We start from the raw sequence: 15,068 nt of genomic DNA on the forward strand, positions 1-15,068 counted from the left end.
GAAGCCAGAATTGGAGACTAGGACTCAGAATATGGAGTTGCAGTAGGCCTTGAAAGAAAAGCTTGAAGTGGTTGGGCTAGTATATTATGGGAAAAGCAAGTCATGGGCAGCACATAGAGAGTGAAGGGAGACAGCCGATGGATGAGGTGGGAGAGGCCACCTGAAGCCAGATGAGGCACACCCTTGAATGTCAGGCCCCAAACCCTGGGATTTTTTCCTAAAAGCAGTGGTGAGCCATGGGAGGGATTTGAGAAGGGTAGTGACATAGTTAACTCTGCATTTTAAATAGATGCTCTGACGGCTGTGCTGAAAACAGAAGGGAGGGGGAAGAAACTGGAGATGCTAAAATTGGCAGGAACGATGGTCGCCTTAGCCAGGGGAGGTGGCAGAGGACATGGTGAGAAGTGAGTGGATTCCAGAGATGTGTAGGAGGTAAAACGAACCATTTATTTGGGCCCGTGCTAAGTGCATTACAGTGATTATCTTGTTTAATCAGTGCAACAACCCTATAGGTACCATTTTAAATTATCTTACATGTCCAAAGCCATACAGGAATAAATATTAAAGGTGGAATTCAAATTCAAACAATTGAATGCCAAAATCCATGCTCTTCCTCCAATAAGGCAATAACTGGGAAGTATCCATCACACATATGTGTGAATTTGAGTGTGTGTATGTGTGCGTGTGTTTTTAAAAAATGGGTATACATTCAGATGGTTCAAAATTCAAAAGGCACAAAGGAGTATAAAGTGAAAAGTTTCCCTTCCCTCTGAAGGCAACCAGTGTCATCAAATATCTTTTATACATGTATAGGATGCTGTACTGATAAGTTAACACAGTAGCTAAGAGTAACAGGTGCTGGGCCAGACTTCCTGGGTTCAAATCCTGGTTCCACCACTTACCAGCTGTGTGACCTTAAGAAAATTCCTTCAGGTCCAGCCCTGGTGGCCTATTGGTTAAGTTCGGCATGCTCCACTTTGGCGGCCCAGGTTCAGGTCCCAGGCGTGGACCTATACCACACGTCTGTCAGTGGCCACGCTGTGGCAGCGGCTCACATACAAAAAGAGGAAGATTGGCAGCAGATGTTAGCTCAGGGCTAATCCTCCTCAGCAAAATAGAAAATTCCTTCACCTCTCTGCACCTTAGTTTATTCAGCTGTAAAACAATAATAGTAGGACCTGCCTCACAGGGCTGCTGTGAGGATTTAAACGAGTGATATATGTGAAGCTTTCAGAATAGTGCTTGACACAGAACAGCCACAATTTAAAATGTTAGCTATTCTCTCTATAATTATGATATAATCCTTCCCTTCTCTTTGTACACAATTCCCACATGGTTTGGCATCTTGCATTTCTTACTTAACTAAATATCTTGGCGATCATTCCATAGCTCCATATTATTATTAATGACAGCTGCATAGTACTCCATTTTGTGGCTGTACCAGAGTTGATTTAAACAGGCCACCAGTAATGAGCATATAGGGAGTGTCCCACCTTTCTTATTATAAACAGTTGTGTAGTGTATGGTCTTATACATACATCTTTTAGCACATGTATGAATCTATCTGTAAGATAAATTCCTAGAAGTGTAAATGGTGAGCCAAACAGTATATGAATTCGTTAGTTTTCTAGATTTTGCCAAATTACCCTCTACAGAGGTTATACTAACTTAAGTTCCACTGGCAATTTATGAGAATGCCTGTTTCTGGCCAACCTGCCAATATTGAGCATTAGCAAGCTTTTTTATATACACCATCCTCGAAGATGAAAAACAGCATCTTAGTTTTTTTTTTTTTTAATTTTTATTCTTTTGTGTGTGTGTGTGAGAAAGATTAGCCCTGAGCTAACATCTGTTGCCAATCCTCCTCTTTTTTGCTCAGGAAGATTGGCCCTGGGCTAACATCCATGCCCATCTTGCTCTACTTTATATGGGACGCCACCTCAGCATGGCTTAATGAGTATGTCCGTGACCAGGATCCGAACCTGTGAACCCCGGGCCGCTTAAGTGGAACTCTCAAACTTAACCCCTACTCCACCGGGCCAGCCCCTTAGTTGTTTTTTGTTTTTTTTTAAAGTATAATTTCCATTTTGTTTTTTCCAGAAGACCATTTTTCTTCAGTCCTTAAGGACTTAGCTCATTACATGGGCTTTGGCGGAGGTCGTGGGGCAGCACTTGCAGGTCTGAATCTGGGTGGGGGTGTTTGGTCCTTCTGGGCTTCATGAGAATGATTCCTGACTGCCTTGCTGTGAATGGCACACTTCACACAGTAATGTAGTCTCACATAAAGCTTAGGAAGCACATAGGCGTGGAAGACACTCGCTTCAGAAGTGTCCCTGACGGTTGCTGCCTCCACTATGTTTCGAATGACAAATTTCTTAATGGCCTTGTCCTTGAGTACACATCAGGCACAGCTGGTGCAGCAAACAGGCTGTACGTGGCTGCAGCCCTTTTTGGCAAGACCTTTGTTCCTTCTTTTCTTGGTCACCTTGAGACGCGGACCCGGAAAAGCAGTATCTTAGTTTTTATAGGCATTTCATTAAAATGAGAGAGGTAGAGCATCTTAAGTTCCAACTGTATTTATCCATTGGATTTTTGCAACATGGCAATTGCCATTGACCTTGGTGGGCCTAGTTTTAGTAACATGAAGGAGGGTAGTCCAATTAAGAGAGGGCTGAGAAATAAACAGGGTGTAAAGTGTAGAGTTGAGGAAGGCAAGAATTTGGCTAAGAGGAAGAGAGAAATAGGGGAGATGGTCAGAGAGGAAAGGAAGGGGTTTTTAAGATGTGCTTAAAATGCAAATGAGACGAAACCCTCAAGACCCTTGAATTGCAGGGACCTTGGGCGCTGCCAATTAATAGCTGGGCGACCTTGTGCAAGTCACTTAACCTCTCTGGGGGTTCATTTTCCTCATCTGTAAAAATGGAGCTGATAGTCCCTACTACATAGGGCTGTTGTACGGATTAAATGAGTAAACACATTCAACGAACTCACTAAAGAGCCTGGAAAAATGTCATACTGTGGGACCGAACGGTGCACCTCTCCCCACACGTCTAGCTGTGTTTTCAGAAACAACAATCCTCCTACAGCGTTTTCACGGCTCCAACCTCTGCGCTGGAATGGCGGCCGGTGGAATTTAGGCACGGCCCGCTGTGCGCAGGCGCTAGCGGCGAGCGAGGCGGGAGGCGCAAGGGGTGGAGCTGTGGCTGCCTGGGCTGTTCCGACGACTGCGCGCCTCCCCCGCCGCGCCCCGCGCCCGCCCTTGCTAGCAGACGCCTCCCGCCCCCCGCATTGCTGATGCTGCTGCTGGCAGACATGGACGTGGTGAATCAGGTACGCATTCCAGCACCGCGGACAGAGCCCTCCGCTGCCCGGCCTCCCCGCCCAGGTCGCAGCGGATCCGCCGACTTCTAAGGGGTGGCGGCCAGGGTCCTGGCAGCCGACACCTGGTCCCCGGCGCTGGGGCTGGGGTCTGCGGCAGGCGAGGGGAGGAAGGGGGAGATGGAGAAAAGAAGGAACGCATCCTTTGCCGCAGCGAGGGCCGTCCTCACTGCCGCAGCGGGGGCTACCAGAAGCCCGGTTCCTTACAGGGGACCGCGAAGGGAGGAAGAGGGGTCTTAGGGCTGGGGTGCGGGCAAGGGGGGAGGGGAGAGGAAGGTGGAAGGAAGATGGGGGGTGCTGCGGATGAGCTAGGAAATAAAGCGACAGAAGGTGTGGGGGCAGGGGGAGGGGGGAGGGCTGACACCTGCCCCTCCCAAACAAAGACGGTACCCCAGTAGACAACCACTCATTCCCCCAGAGCCACCTAGGGAGCGATCCCGTTTTGCCTCTCCAAAACCCCTAGTCTCCCCTCCCCCAGCACATATCCAGTGAAGCCACGTCCTAGCCCTCCCCCACCTTAATCAGCCCAGACCCTCTCTGCTATCTCACTCTTCTTTGCCACCTCAGAAGCTCACCCTCTCTCTAACCAGTACCAACCGCTCCGCATCCTCATTGTCTCAGACCCCACACCACCACCATCTGACTCACCTTTACCATTGCAGACCCCTCCCCCACCCTAACCAACCTGACTCCCTCCCTGTTACGACTCACCTTCACCACCCAAGACCCCCTCCCCCACCCTAATGAACCCCGACTATTTCCTCACTCTCTCCACCTGATCCCCTTCGCCATCTGACTCACCTTCACCATTTCAGACCTTCTCCCCTTCCCTAACTAGTCCTGACTCCATTCCCATCTTCTTCACCCCTGACTCCCTCTGCCATCTATCTCACCATCTCCCCAGACCTCCCCACCAGTCCTGAACCCTGGGGGTCTTCTCTCAAAGACTCTGTGCTCACACCTTCCCTGAAGTGTCACTTTCTCCTTCTCACTCCCTCTCCAAACATCACTCTCTCCCTGAGATCACATGCCCTATCCCCAGGGGTCATTGCCTGATGGCCTTGGCCCTCACCTCCTTCTCCATCCCCAACAACTACACCCCCTCCCCATGGTTTCTCTCCTCAGCTGGTGGCTGGGGGTCAGTTCCGTGTGGTCAAGGAGCCCCTCGGCTTCGTGAAGGTGCTGCAATGGGTGAGTGTGGTCTGGGCCATGGAGAGAGGGAGGGAGTGGGGTCTGGAAGAGCAGGGGTGGAGTAGGGATGGGGAGCGAGTAATGGATGGGTGGATGGGGGAATTGGGCTCCATGGTGAAGTCCCGCAGGTTGGGGCCAGAAAATGGATAGGCTGTGAAGTGACGTTACATAAGGCCAAGGGTACCCCCATTGTGAACTGGAAGACTATGATGTCCTACCTCCTCTCCTGAACTGAGAGAGGGGCAGGGGAGGTGGAGCCTGAAGCTGGTTGCTATGGGAGAGACCCAAAGCCAGAGAAACCCAGAGACAGTAAAGGAGACAGAGATCATGAGAGACAGGGAATGATGGAGACAGAGATGGAAATACTGAGAAAAAAGAGATATAGAGATGAGACAGAGAGAGACAAACTGAAGGAGACAAAGAAAAGGGAGACAGAGAAAGAGATGCACAGAGAAATAGACACAGGAAGAGGGACAGAAAAATGGGGTGAGGGAGAGAAAGAGACAGAGAGAGAAAAAGAGACACTCAGAGAAAAGAGAAAATGATCCACAGAGAAAGAGAGGCACATGGGAGACAGAGAGAGCACCATAGAGAGACGGAGTGAGAGACAGAGCAGGGAGATAGAGAGAGACAGACTGAGAAACAGAAAGACACACAGAGACATACATTCACACAGAGAAAAAAGAGACAGAAAGAGACACACAGATACTAGACAGTCAGAGACAGAGAAAGAAACAGAGACACAGAGAGACAAAGAGACATCTGAGAAATACAAAGACATATATATAGAGAAACAGATACGGAGAGAAATAGAGACAGAGAACAACAGAAACAGGCAGAAATACAGAGAAAGACAAAGAAATAGAGAACTGAGACAGAAGAGAGAGAGAAGGAGCAGGAGTGGCCAGAGCATTGAGAGGTAGAGACCAAGAGAGATACTAGGAGAAAGACAAGAAGAGACAGCCACACCTCCATAATCAGCTTGTCCTGGGACCTGATGAGCCCTGATTAGGGGGTGGGGGTGGGGACTGGTCCATCTGCTGCTGCCTGTGTTGGGCCCAATCTGTCCAGAGGAGGGCACCCCCATCCCACATGCCCACAGGCTCACCGTGGCCATCCCCATCCCTGCTGCCCAAGGTCTTTGCCATCTTCGCCTTTGCCACGTGCGGCAGTTACAGTGGGGAGCTCCGGCTGAGCGTGGACTGTGCCAACAAGAGCAAGAGTGACCTCAACATCGAGGTGGAATTCGAGTACCCCTTCAGGTGTGCCCCCACCCTAGGCCACCCTTGGGATCCCAACAGATCTGGGAGAGGGCAGGCACGGGGGCGGGACCGGACAACATCTCCTCCCCAGTGGCTCCTGCCCAGCCCCTGCCTCAGGAAACCACACCCGCTCAGGTCACCCATGTGCTCAGCGCATGCACTGAGCACCTACCTTGTGCCTGGCACAGCTCTGGACATCTAGGACATGTGGTGAACAAAACAGGCATAGGCTGTTGACCTCTGGCTATGTTCTAGTGAAGGGGAGGGAGGAGACTGGCAATAAACAAGATTCAAAAGTAAAATATATATATATATATCCTTAATGCAGTAGGTGCTCAATTAATGTTAGCCAATATTATTATTTAATTCCCATTCATTCATTCCATACACATTTTTTGAGAACCTATTGTATGCCAGGTACTGCTCATAACAGTGAACAAAACAGACCAAGCTCCCTACCCTCATGGAGCCAACATAACAGATAAACAAATGAATAAAGAGGATAATTGCAGACTGGGAGAAATCCAAGGAGGGGATCCTCATGCAGGGTTTTATGATAGAGAATAATGAGGGGGTGCTGCTGAGCTAGAGGGGACGATGAAACCCAATGAAACAATGCTGCTATTTATTGAGCTCCTCCTGTGTGCCAGGTGCTGGGCACACGAGAGTGAGCACGAGCAGGCAAGGCTGCTGCACTTACGGAGATGCTCGCCTCCTGAGGAGTGGGGAGACACAGACCCACACTCACCGTTTCAATGGAGGCTCCTGAGGCTCCTCCGATACTTGGACAAATCACATAACTGCTGCGGGTCTCGACGTCCTCATCTGTAAAAGGGGACAATAACACCCACCTTCCAGGATTAGGATGAATATTAAATGAATTAATATTGTAAAATGCTTAGCACAGTGCTGGGCACACAATAAATGCTCTGTAAGTGCTTGTCATAATAAGTAAAATAAATACGTTTAACGGACTCAGGAAAAAGGTCAGGGATTGAGTTGGAAATTGGGGATTTTTGAGCGCTAAGAGTAAATGTAGGCTGAGGAGATCCAGGGGGAGAGGGAAGAGTGACAAGAGAAGACAGCTCAGCACAGGCCCTGAGCAATAACCAAAAGAACAGGAAGCGCCAGGGAGGTGTGGCCTGAGAGATAGTGGGGCAACCAGGGACCACCACCGCTCACAGAAGCCAGGAAAGAGAGTTTGGGGAAGGAGCAGGAGCTGGCAGTGTGGGATACTGCTGAGAGCAGGCCCTTTGGGAATCCGAAGACCACAAAAATCTCCTGTGAACACCCCCTCACCTCCCATGCCTAGGGCTTCGGGTCCTGAGGATCTGCCCTTTACCCACAAGTCTCCCAGGAAATAAGTCTTTGCCCTGAGTCTCTCTGACCAACCCCCCACAGCCCCAATACCCACGCCCCCCTGCCAAGGACTACTCATTCCCCCTGCATACTCTCTCTCCCAACCCAGCCCACTAGAAACCCAGAAATTCAAACCCAGATTCAACTCCTAGCTCATCATTTAGCAGCTGTACAACCTTGGATAAGTAACTTAACCTTGCTGAGCCTCTGTTTGTTCATCTGTAAAATGGGTATAATAATGCCTGCATTAGAGAATTGAGCGGGGAGGGTCATTAAATGAGGCAATTATGTAAAGTGCTTTGTAGGTGATCAATAAGTATAAACCTCTTCCCTGAGGACCTTTGCTACACAAGGGCACTGACACCATTTGCTCCGTCTCAGGATCCTGCCCCCTAATCTGAGGTCAGAGCTCTGGGACTCCACCCCAGTCCTTCTCCCCACACACATTTTCTCCCTATGACCCCTCCTCCATCACACCACAGGAAAAACCTTAGTTCCAGGACACCTTCTGAATGAATCTGCCCCTCCTCCCCTACATACACACATCCTATTCCAGGATCCCTTCTACCCTCCTGTCTGTCTGTCTGTCTCCTCCTATTTTGTAGTCTCTGGGCTCTCCTCTGCTATGCATACATTTCTTTCTCTCCGGGACCTGAAGTGGGGTGGAGAGAAAAGTCAACATGATGTAGGGAGAAAACACAGGGTTCAGATCCCAACTCTGCCATTCCCTCGCCAGCTGTGTGACTTCAGGCAAGTTAATGCACTTCTCTGAGCCCCTTTCCACTACTGTACATTTCATTTAATAAACATTTATTGAGCGCCTACTATGTGGCAACACTATTTCAGGCCCTAGGGATACAGCAATGAACCAAACAAAGGAAAAAGCCCTGCCCTCTTGTAGTTAGAGCAAAAATTAAGAAAAAAAAAAGTAAAAGACATGGTATGTCACATGGGGTATCACTGCTACAGAGAAAAATGGAGCAAGGAAGGGGGCTAAGGAGTGATGGGAGGGAATGGTTCGATCTCAATTTTAAATAGTGAGCTCAGGAAAGGCCTCCCTGAGAAGAGGACAGTTGAGAAAAACTTGAAGGAGATGAAGGGAGTAAGACATGAAGATATCTAGGAGAAGAGCATTCCAGTGCAAAGGTCCTGGGGTGGGAGGGTGCCTGGTATGTTCTACGAATGACCAAGAGGCCAAAGTGCCTGGGTTAGAGTGAGGGATGAATAAGACCTATTTCACTGGGATGCTGTGGGCAATCAATGAAATGTGACTGGTACACAGTAGGTGCTCTGTGAATGGGTGTTTCCTCCCCTTCCTGGGACCTTGTCAGAATCTGGGGGACCCATGACTGGGAAGAGGGGTCAGGGGAGGGGGTTCTTAGGGTCTGGGCCACACCTGCCCACCTCTCTCCGCAGGCTGCACCAAGTGTACTTTGATGCACCCACCTGTGGAGGGGGCACTACCAAAGTCTTCCTGGTGGGAGACTACTCCTCATCGGCCGAATTCTTTGTCACCGTGGCTGTGTTTGCTTTCCTCTACTCCATGGGAGCTCTGGCCACCTACATCTTCCTGCAGAATAAGTACCGGGAGAACAACAAAGGGCCCATGCTGGTGAGCCCCCACAGCCACTCGCACACAGGGGCTGGGGTACATGGGGCCTCGGGGACACAGCCATGTCCACAGGCCACACCAAATCCCAGACAGGCCCACATGCAAGCAGCCACCATAACAGCTGCACGTGTTGCTGCTGCTGCTGCTGCTGCTGCTCTGAGCACTCGCAGCCCACACAGAATCCCAGACAGGCCTACACCTGGAAACCTGCCACCTCTCACACAACCACACAGTCGAGATCAAAGAAAGGAGCACACAGAGGTTCACTGGGACAGTCATGCTTGTCATCATGCCACACAGAGACAGAGTCCTACACAGCCGTACTCACACACCCTCATCCCAGCCACAAAATGACACAATTTCCCACATTCAGACGAAAGTGGAAAAACATACTACTTTCCACAGATTCGGAAACCATCCCACAGAATCCCCCCCACACTCACCCACAAACCACAATCACACTCCCACGTCCTCTGTGTCACATACACACACACAAGGCCAAGCTAGGAGCGCCACCTTCAAGGGAGATTTGGGGGTTTCAGAGCTGAAAAGACTGGAGAGACAGGTGTCTTCTGGGACACTCCTCCCTCCCAGGAAAGCCTGTGATTTGAGGAGGCCCCACAGCCTGGCTTGAAGCAGCCCATTCACAGTTCTGTCTCCCTCTCCCCTGCCTGTCCTAGGACTTTCTGGCCACGGCAGTGTTTGCCTTCATGTGGCTTGTTAGCTCGTCGGCATGGGCCAAGGGGCTGTCGGACGTGAAGATGGCCACAGACCCAGAGAACATTATCAAGGAGATGTCTGTCTGCCACCAGGCAGGGAATACATGCAAGGAGCTGAGGGACCCTGTGACCTCTGGCCTCAACACCTCGGTGGTAAGCCCTGAGAAGCTGGCTGGGCCAGCCAGGGAGGGAGTTAGGAAACTTACAGTCTGGCATGAGGAGTAGTGGAAAGAGAGAGAGAATTCAGAGGAAATCCAAGAGGGCTCCCTGGAGGAAGCATGCCAACAACAGAGCTTTGAAGGATGAGATAGCAATCAAAACCATTGTGACACCACAGACTGTCCCCACGAGGGGAACATGAGACTTTCTGTTCAGTTAGGTTTAAGAGACCTGGATCCCAGGCCCAGCCTAGTCATGTAGAATCTCTGGCAACTCAGTACCCTCTGGGGACCTCAATTTCCTTATATGCAAAATGCAAGAATAACTTGAAATGTTTCCCACCTGGGCGCCCCCTACTGGCCGGAGTCAGAATGTCTGAGCTCAAATCCCAGCTCTGCCACTTGCATGCTCTGTGACCTGAAACTAGTTACTCAGCCACCCAGGCCTCAGTTTGAGCTTGTAAACTGAAAACTAATAATAGGTCATGCTCCAAAGTCGGGTATTGAACTAATATGAACTAATGCGAACTAATAACATACAGAGTGCTTAGAAAAGGGCCTGGCACATGGTAAGTTGTATACAAGTGTTACAGATGCTAAGATTCCAATTCTTTTTTTTCTGTCACTTGCTGGTTGTGAGACCTTGGACAACTTAGCCTCTCTGGGCCTTGGTTTCCCTCAACTGTAAAGTGGAGATATTACTTCTTGTCCCAAAATTGAATTATATTGTATATATTTATATAAATTCCATATATTTGTTTTCATATAAAAGTATACATTTATATACTTTATATTGACACATACATAATATATATTACGTATTTACACATATACACATATGTATATTTGTATATACATATGTGTATATATGCATCTATTAGTTGTATATCTACATATTTAATGTTTATGCTTAACATTTTACTATAAATATATTACAAATTTAGATATACATATATATGTGTATATGTAATATGTATATGTGCAAATATATAAATACTTATATATGTAATACCAATAGATCTCAACATCCCCGGGAATTTTGATTCTAACACGCCCTGCACAACCCCGCCCCCCCCAAGGTGATTTTTCTGCACATTGAAGTTCACCCACTGGGACTCGAAGGGTCTGGGTTTCAGAAACCACCACCCTTCGGGAGCCCGCGGGTCCATGCCCAACGCGCGTGGCCTCGATGTTCCCTGGGACCGCCAAGACAATGGGCGCAGGACGACAGCCGGGCTTTTTCTCTCCGCAGGTGTTCGGTTTCCTGAACCTGGTACTCTGGGTCGGCAACCTGTGGTTCGTGTTCAAGGAGACAGGCTGGGCCGCCCCATTCCTGCGCGCGCCTCCCGGCGCCCCCGAGAAGCAACCGGCGCCCGGGGACGCCTATGGCGAGGCGGGCTACGGGCAGGGCCCCGGCGGGTACGGACCCCAGGACTCCTACGGGCCCCAGGGCGGCTACCAGCCTGACTACGGACAGCCCTCCGGCGGCAGTGGCGGCGGCTACGGGCCTCAGGGCGACTATGGGCAGCAAGGCTACGGCCCTCAGGGTGCGCCCACCTCCTTCTCCAATCAGATGTAGTCTGGTGAGTGACGGGCGGGCGGTGCGGCCAAGGAGGGTACAGGAAAGGAGACGGGCGGGTCAGTGAACCAATAAGAGTCAGAAGTAAATGGTAGGGAGTTTGCCGGCCAAGTAAGGGTGGGAGTTTGAAGGAGCCAATAGAGAGGTGGAGCTACATGCTCAGAATGTAAAACTAGCCAATGAGTGGAGAGCAGGAGAGTGGTGCTTGAAGATGGGCAGAATGAAGAGCCAATCGGAGAGAGGTAGAAGTGCTGCTCAGAGGGAAGGGAGGGGAGAGAGAAGTGGGCAGAGCAACCAATGAAAGGAGGGAATAGCATGGGGACTTGCCTAGTGGAGAATCAGCTGAGCGCAGGAGCCACGGAGGGAAGAGGAGGTGGGTCTTAGAAGTGATTGATAAGCCAATAGGTTATGATAAGGCCAATAGATGGTGAGGGTAATCGGGCTTGGATCTTGAAGGTCAGACAAGCTCACCAATCCGAGAGGACGTGATAGATCCGATACCTCTCCCCAACCCTCGAGGTAAGAGAGGTAGTGTGGAATTTCAAAGAGAGAAAAGGGGCGGGGCGGGGGCATTGGAAAGACTGGCCGGCCTTCTTGCTGGGCCTGAAAGGAGAATTGACATTTCCCTCACATATGAGGAGGGAAGATGGGGATAAGAGGCAGGGGTATAGCGTGAGAGGGGAAAGGCAAGGAGGTGGCAACACGTGGTGGAAGTAGCTTCTGGCGCTTTGCAGGGAGGAGTTTGTTAGGCATCCTACATCTAATTAATCAAAAATCCTGTTGGCTCTTCCTTCAAAATATATCCATAACTTCCCACTTCTCACAGTCATCTCCCCTGGACATCTTCACAGGTTTTCACCCCCATTCTCTTTCTGTTCTACTCACAGCATTGGGAGAGATCTTGTTAAATCCTAAATTAGGCCACGGACCTCCTGTGCTCAGAGCTCTGCCGGGGCTCCCATCTCACTCAGATTAAAAGCCAAGCTTTCCTTATAGCCCACAAGGCCCTACACAATCTAGCCCCATCCCTCACTTTTCTGACCTCTCACCTCCTACCACTCCCTCCCCACTCTGCTCCAGGCACACTGGCCACTTCGATGTGCCAGGCACAGTCCAACTTCAGGGCCCTGGTGATTGCTTTCCCCCTGGAGTTTCACACCCACACACACAGATAACCTTACCTGGCCAGCTCCTTATCCGTCCCCTTTCTTATCTCTCTCATGGTATCCTGTGCTTTTCTTTATCACAGTCTGTAATTATGGGTCATTCCCTCAGCTCCTTAAGTCTTTATTCAATGTTACTTCTTTAACGAGGGCTTCTCTGACTACCCTACTTACTACAGTAACCATCCTTCCCCTACTGGCACTCCTAATCCCCTCACCCTGGTCTACTTTTTTTTTTCCATTTCACTTATTATCATCTTATGTCATACTAGATAATTCAGTTATACATGACGGTCATTGTTTGAATTCTGTCTCCCTGCCACAGTGTAAGCTCAACAAAGATAAAGATCTTTGTTTTGCTCAGTATACTTTATCACCAGTGACTAGAATAGTACCTGTTAACAGACTTTTTTGGGTTGAGGGAGGGGGAACCATAATTTCTTTGGTACCTAACCTAGTGGGAGCAAGGTATATCTTCCCAGTAGGTGCAGCTGGGATGAAGCTGACTCCAGGACTGAGTGAAGGAAGAAGGAAGAAAAGGCATGGCAGGCAGAGGGTAAAGCCAGGGTGGAGGCAGAGCAGCCCAGCCACTCCCTAAGGGCACCACCTGTGTCTGGACCCCCTCTCCTTTCTGTGTCTTTTCTCTCCACAGGTCAGTGCAGCCCGGGAGGACCCCATGGGTGGGCAAGAGCTCAGGAGAAGGCCTGCCCCCCTTCGCACCCCTACACCCCAGGTCTCCGTCCCTCACGTCAGGAGACTCTTAACTGTCTTTGCTGTTTATATATATATATATATATATATATATATATATATAATATATAAATATCTATTTATCTGTCTAAGCCCTGCCCCCACTCCACTCCCCTCTTGCATTAGGGGCCCGATCTTGAGTGGGCCCCTCGCTTACCCCTGCCCCTGTCCCTGCATCCCTTGGCCCTTCTCTCTTCCCTGGCCCTGTGCCCTGAGGTTGGGGGACTCTGAAAGGGAAACAGGGAGGAGACAGACCTCGGTTGTGTGGGGAGGGTGGGCATGACTTCGGACTCTCTCCCTTCTCTCCTTCCCCTCCTCCCAACTCTGGCCTTTATTCCTCCACCAATGCCTGAACAGGGGCCATTAAGAGAAATTCAACCCTGGGAGGGGAGAGGAGAATGGCAGAGACTGGGAGGACTTGGAACCCAAGGTGGTCTTAGAAAGGAGCTCTGGAGTGGAGGGGACTACTAAGCAGGGAGGTTGGGTTCCACACATACTGGATCTGGAGTCTAAAGAAAAGAGGTGCCCTAGAGCATTCCAGATTGGGCTGGGAAGGAGGCTGAGGGGGTGATTCTAGAAAGGGGCGGAGCTTTGAGTGAGGCGGCGCTTCGGCCCCAGAGTGGGCAGGGCTTGGAGTAGGAGAAGGTTCATGAAAGGGGTGTGACTTGGGGGCCTGGGGACAGGGATTGGAAGAACGCAGAGGGCGTGGCTGTAGAAGGAGGTGGGGCTTGAACCAGGCAGTGGGTGAGGCTCTAGAATGGCTGGGTCTTGGATTGGGTCTAGAGTCTCCGGATGGGGATGTGGCTTGGAACATTCGGGAGACTGAGACCGATTCTAAAGCGACAGATACTGCGCAAGGGAAGAAGTGGGATTCAGGAATGGGCCAAGCTTGACCAAGGTCGTGGTCAGGCTTCTAGATGAGGCGGAGATTAGTCGGGCCTGCATGGTGGTTTCTGAAGGGGCAGCCCCCCACCCCGCCCAATGGGGCAGTGAAGAAAATATGTTTGAGAGTAGGCGGGTTTGGCAGTGTGGTGGGAGGAGGCTTGGCTGCAGGATGGGTTTTGTTAGGAGTTGGGGGGGAGTATCTCTGGCCAAGTCTGGGAACTGAGGTGGCCTGGGAAGAGCTGGGAGGTATGGCTTGGAGGGTAAGGGGTGAGATTCACTACCCACAACAAACCCTTGCTCACCCCCGCGGCGGGACAGCTAGGTAATAAGAAGACAGAGCCAAGGGATCTGTGGGACCGACCAACCCTCTCTCCCTCCCTTCCCCTGCCTCCTCCCTCCCTTCACACCCCGACCCGTCCCGGAGTGGTTGGAGGCCCCGTCTGGAGCCCCTATCCTGCACCCTCTGCTGTGTCTGTGACGTCAGTAGTGCCTGTGATCGTGTGTTGCCATTTTGTCTGGCTGTGGCCCCTCGCCCTCCCCTCTAGACTCCCCCTCCCTTTCCCGCGCCCTTCGGTATTGTTTGTAGACCCCCTCCCCGAGGAAGAACAAATATGATTAATTCCCTTCCCCTAAATAAACTCCTCAACCACCTAGTCCACCCGGCTCTGGCTTCTCAGTGTGTCTTTTTTGTGGGGGACAAAGGGAGAGATGGGAGAGAAGAGGCGAGAGGAAGCTCCGCCCTGACCTGCTGGACGCTATTCATGTCACCCCACCATTTTAGGCCCAAAACAGTAATTTGACGAGACGCACCCTCTGTGAAGCCTCACCTGCTGATCATTCCAAGTCACTCTCTGAGTAGCCCTGACCATTGCCCCACTACTGGCCACCGATGCCCAGTCTTTCTAGGGTTCAGTTCTAATTCTGGTCCCTTAGCCATGCCCCTTCCCAGCCCCAGTGGAGCCCTATTCTCAAATCCCCCAAGGGCTTCGAATATGACCCCCATACTTCACAG

At 50.6% G+C, this 15,068-nt stretch overlaps 1 protein-coding gene and 1 pseudogene across 1 annotated transcript; one reads left to right on the forward strand and one right to left on the reverse strand.

The window, feature by feature from the left end:
• Positions 1-2,045: 2,045 nt before the first annotated feature.
• LOC101396914 (small ribosomal subunit protein eS26-like) lies at positions 2,046-3,289 on the reverse strand (annotated as a pseudogene).
• SYP (synaptophysin) lies at positions 3,119-14,719 on the forward strand. The gene is made up of 7 exons (XM_004434923.3): positions 3,119-3,330; positions 4,504-4,569; positions 5,707-5,831; positions 8,607-8,802; positions 9,483-9,674; positions 10,932-11,262; positions 13,074-14,719. Exons 1-6 carry the CDS (start codon positions 3,295-3,297, stop codon positions 11,256-11,258), a joined length of 942 nt encoding a protein of 313 aa, XP_004434980.1. The 5' UTR covers positions 3,119-3,294; the 3' UTR covers positions 11,259-11,262; positions 13,074-14,719.
• The last annotated feature ends 349 nt before the right edge of the window (positions 14,720-15,068 follow it).

The sequence above is a fragment of the Ceratotherium simum genome, chromosome X, assembly GCF_057802395.1.
Source record: "Ceratotherium simum simum isolate JZ-2026a chromosome X, ASM5780239v1, whole genome shotgun sequence".
NCBI classification, from domain to species: domain Eukaryota; kingdom Metazoa; phylum Chordata; class Mammalia; order Perissodactyla; family Rhinocerotidae; genus Ceratotherium; species Ceratotherium simum.

What these genes read in the sequence shown, in the direction of transcription:
- SYP (XM_004434923.3), top strand. Translation starts at nt 3,295, where the DNA reads ATGCTGCTGCTGGCAGACATGGACGTGGTGAATCAG. An exon ending in GAATTCGAGTACCCCTTCAG is followed by an intron (nt 5,832 to 8,606) that starts GTGTGCCCCCAC and finishes CTCTCTCCGCAG; the next exon opens with GCTGCACCAAGTGTACTTTG. An exon ending in ACAACAAAGGGCCCATGCTG is followed by an intron (nt 8,803 to 9,482) that starts GTGAGCCCCCAC and finishes TGCCTGTCCTAG; the next exon opens with GACTTTCTGGCCACGGCAGT.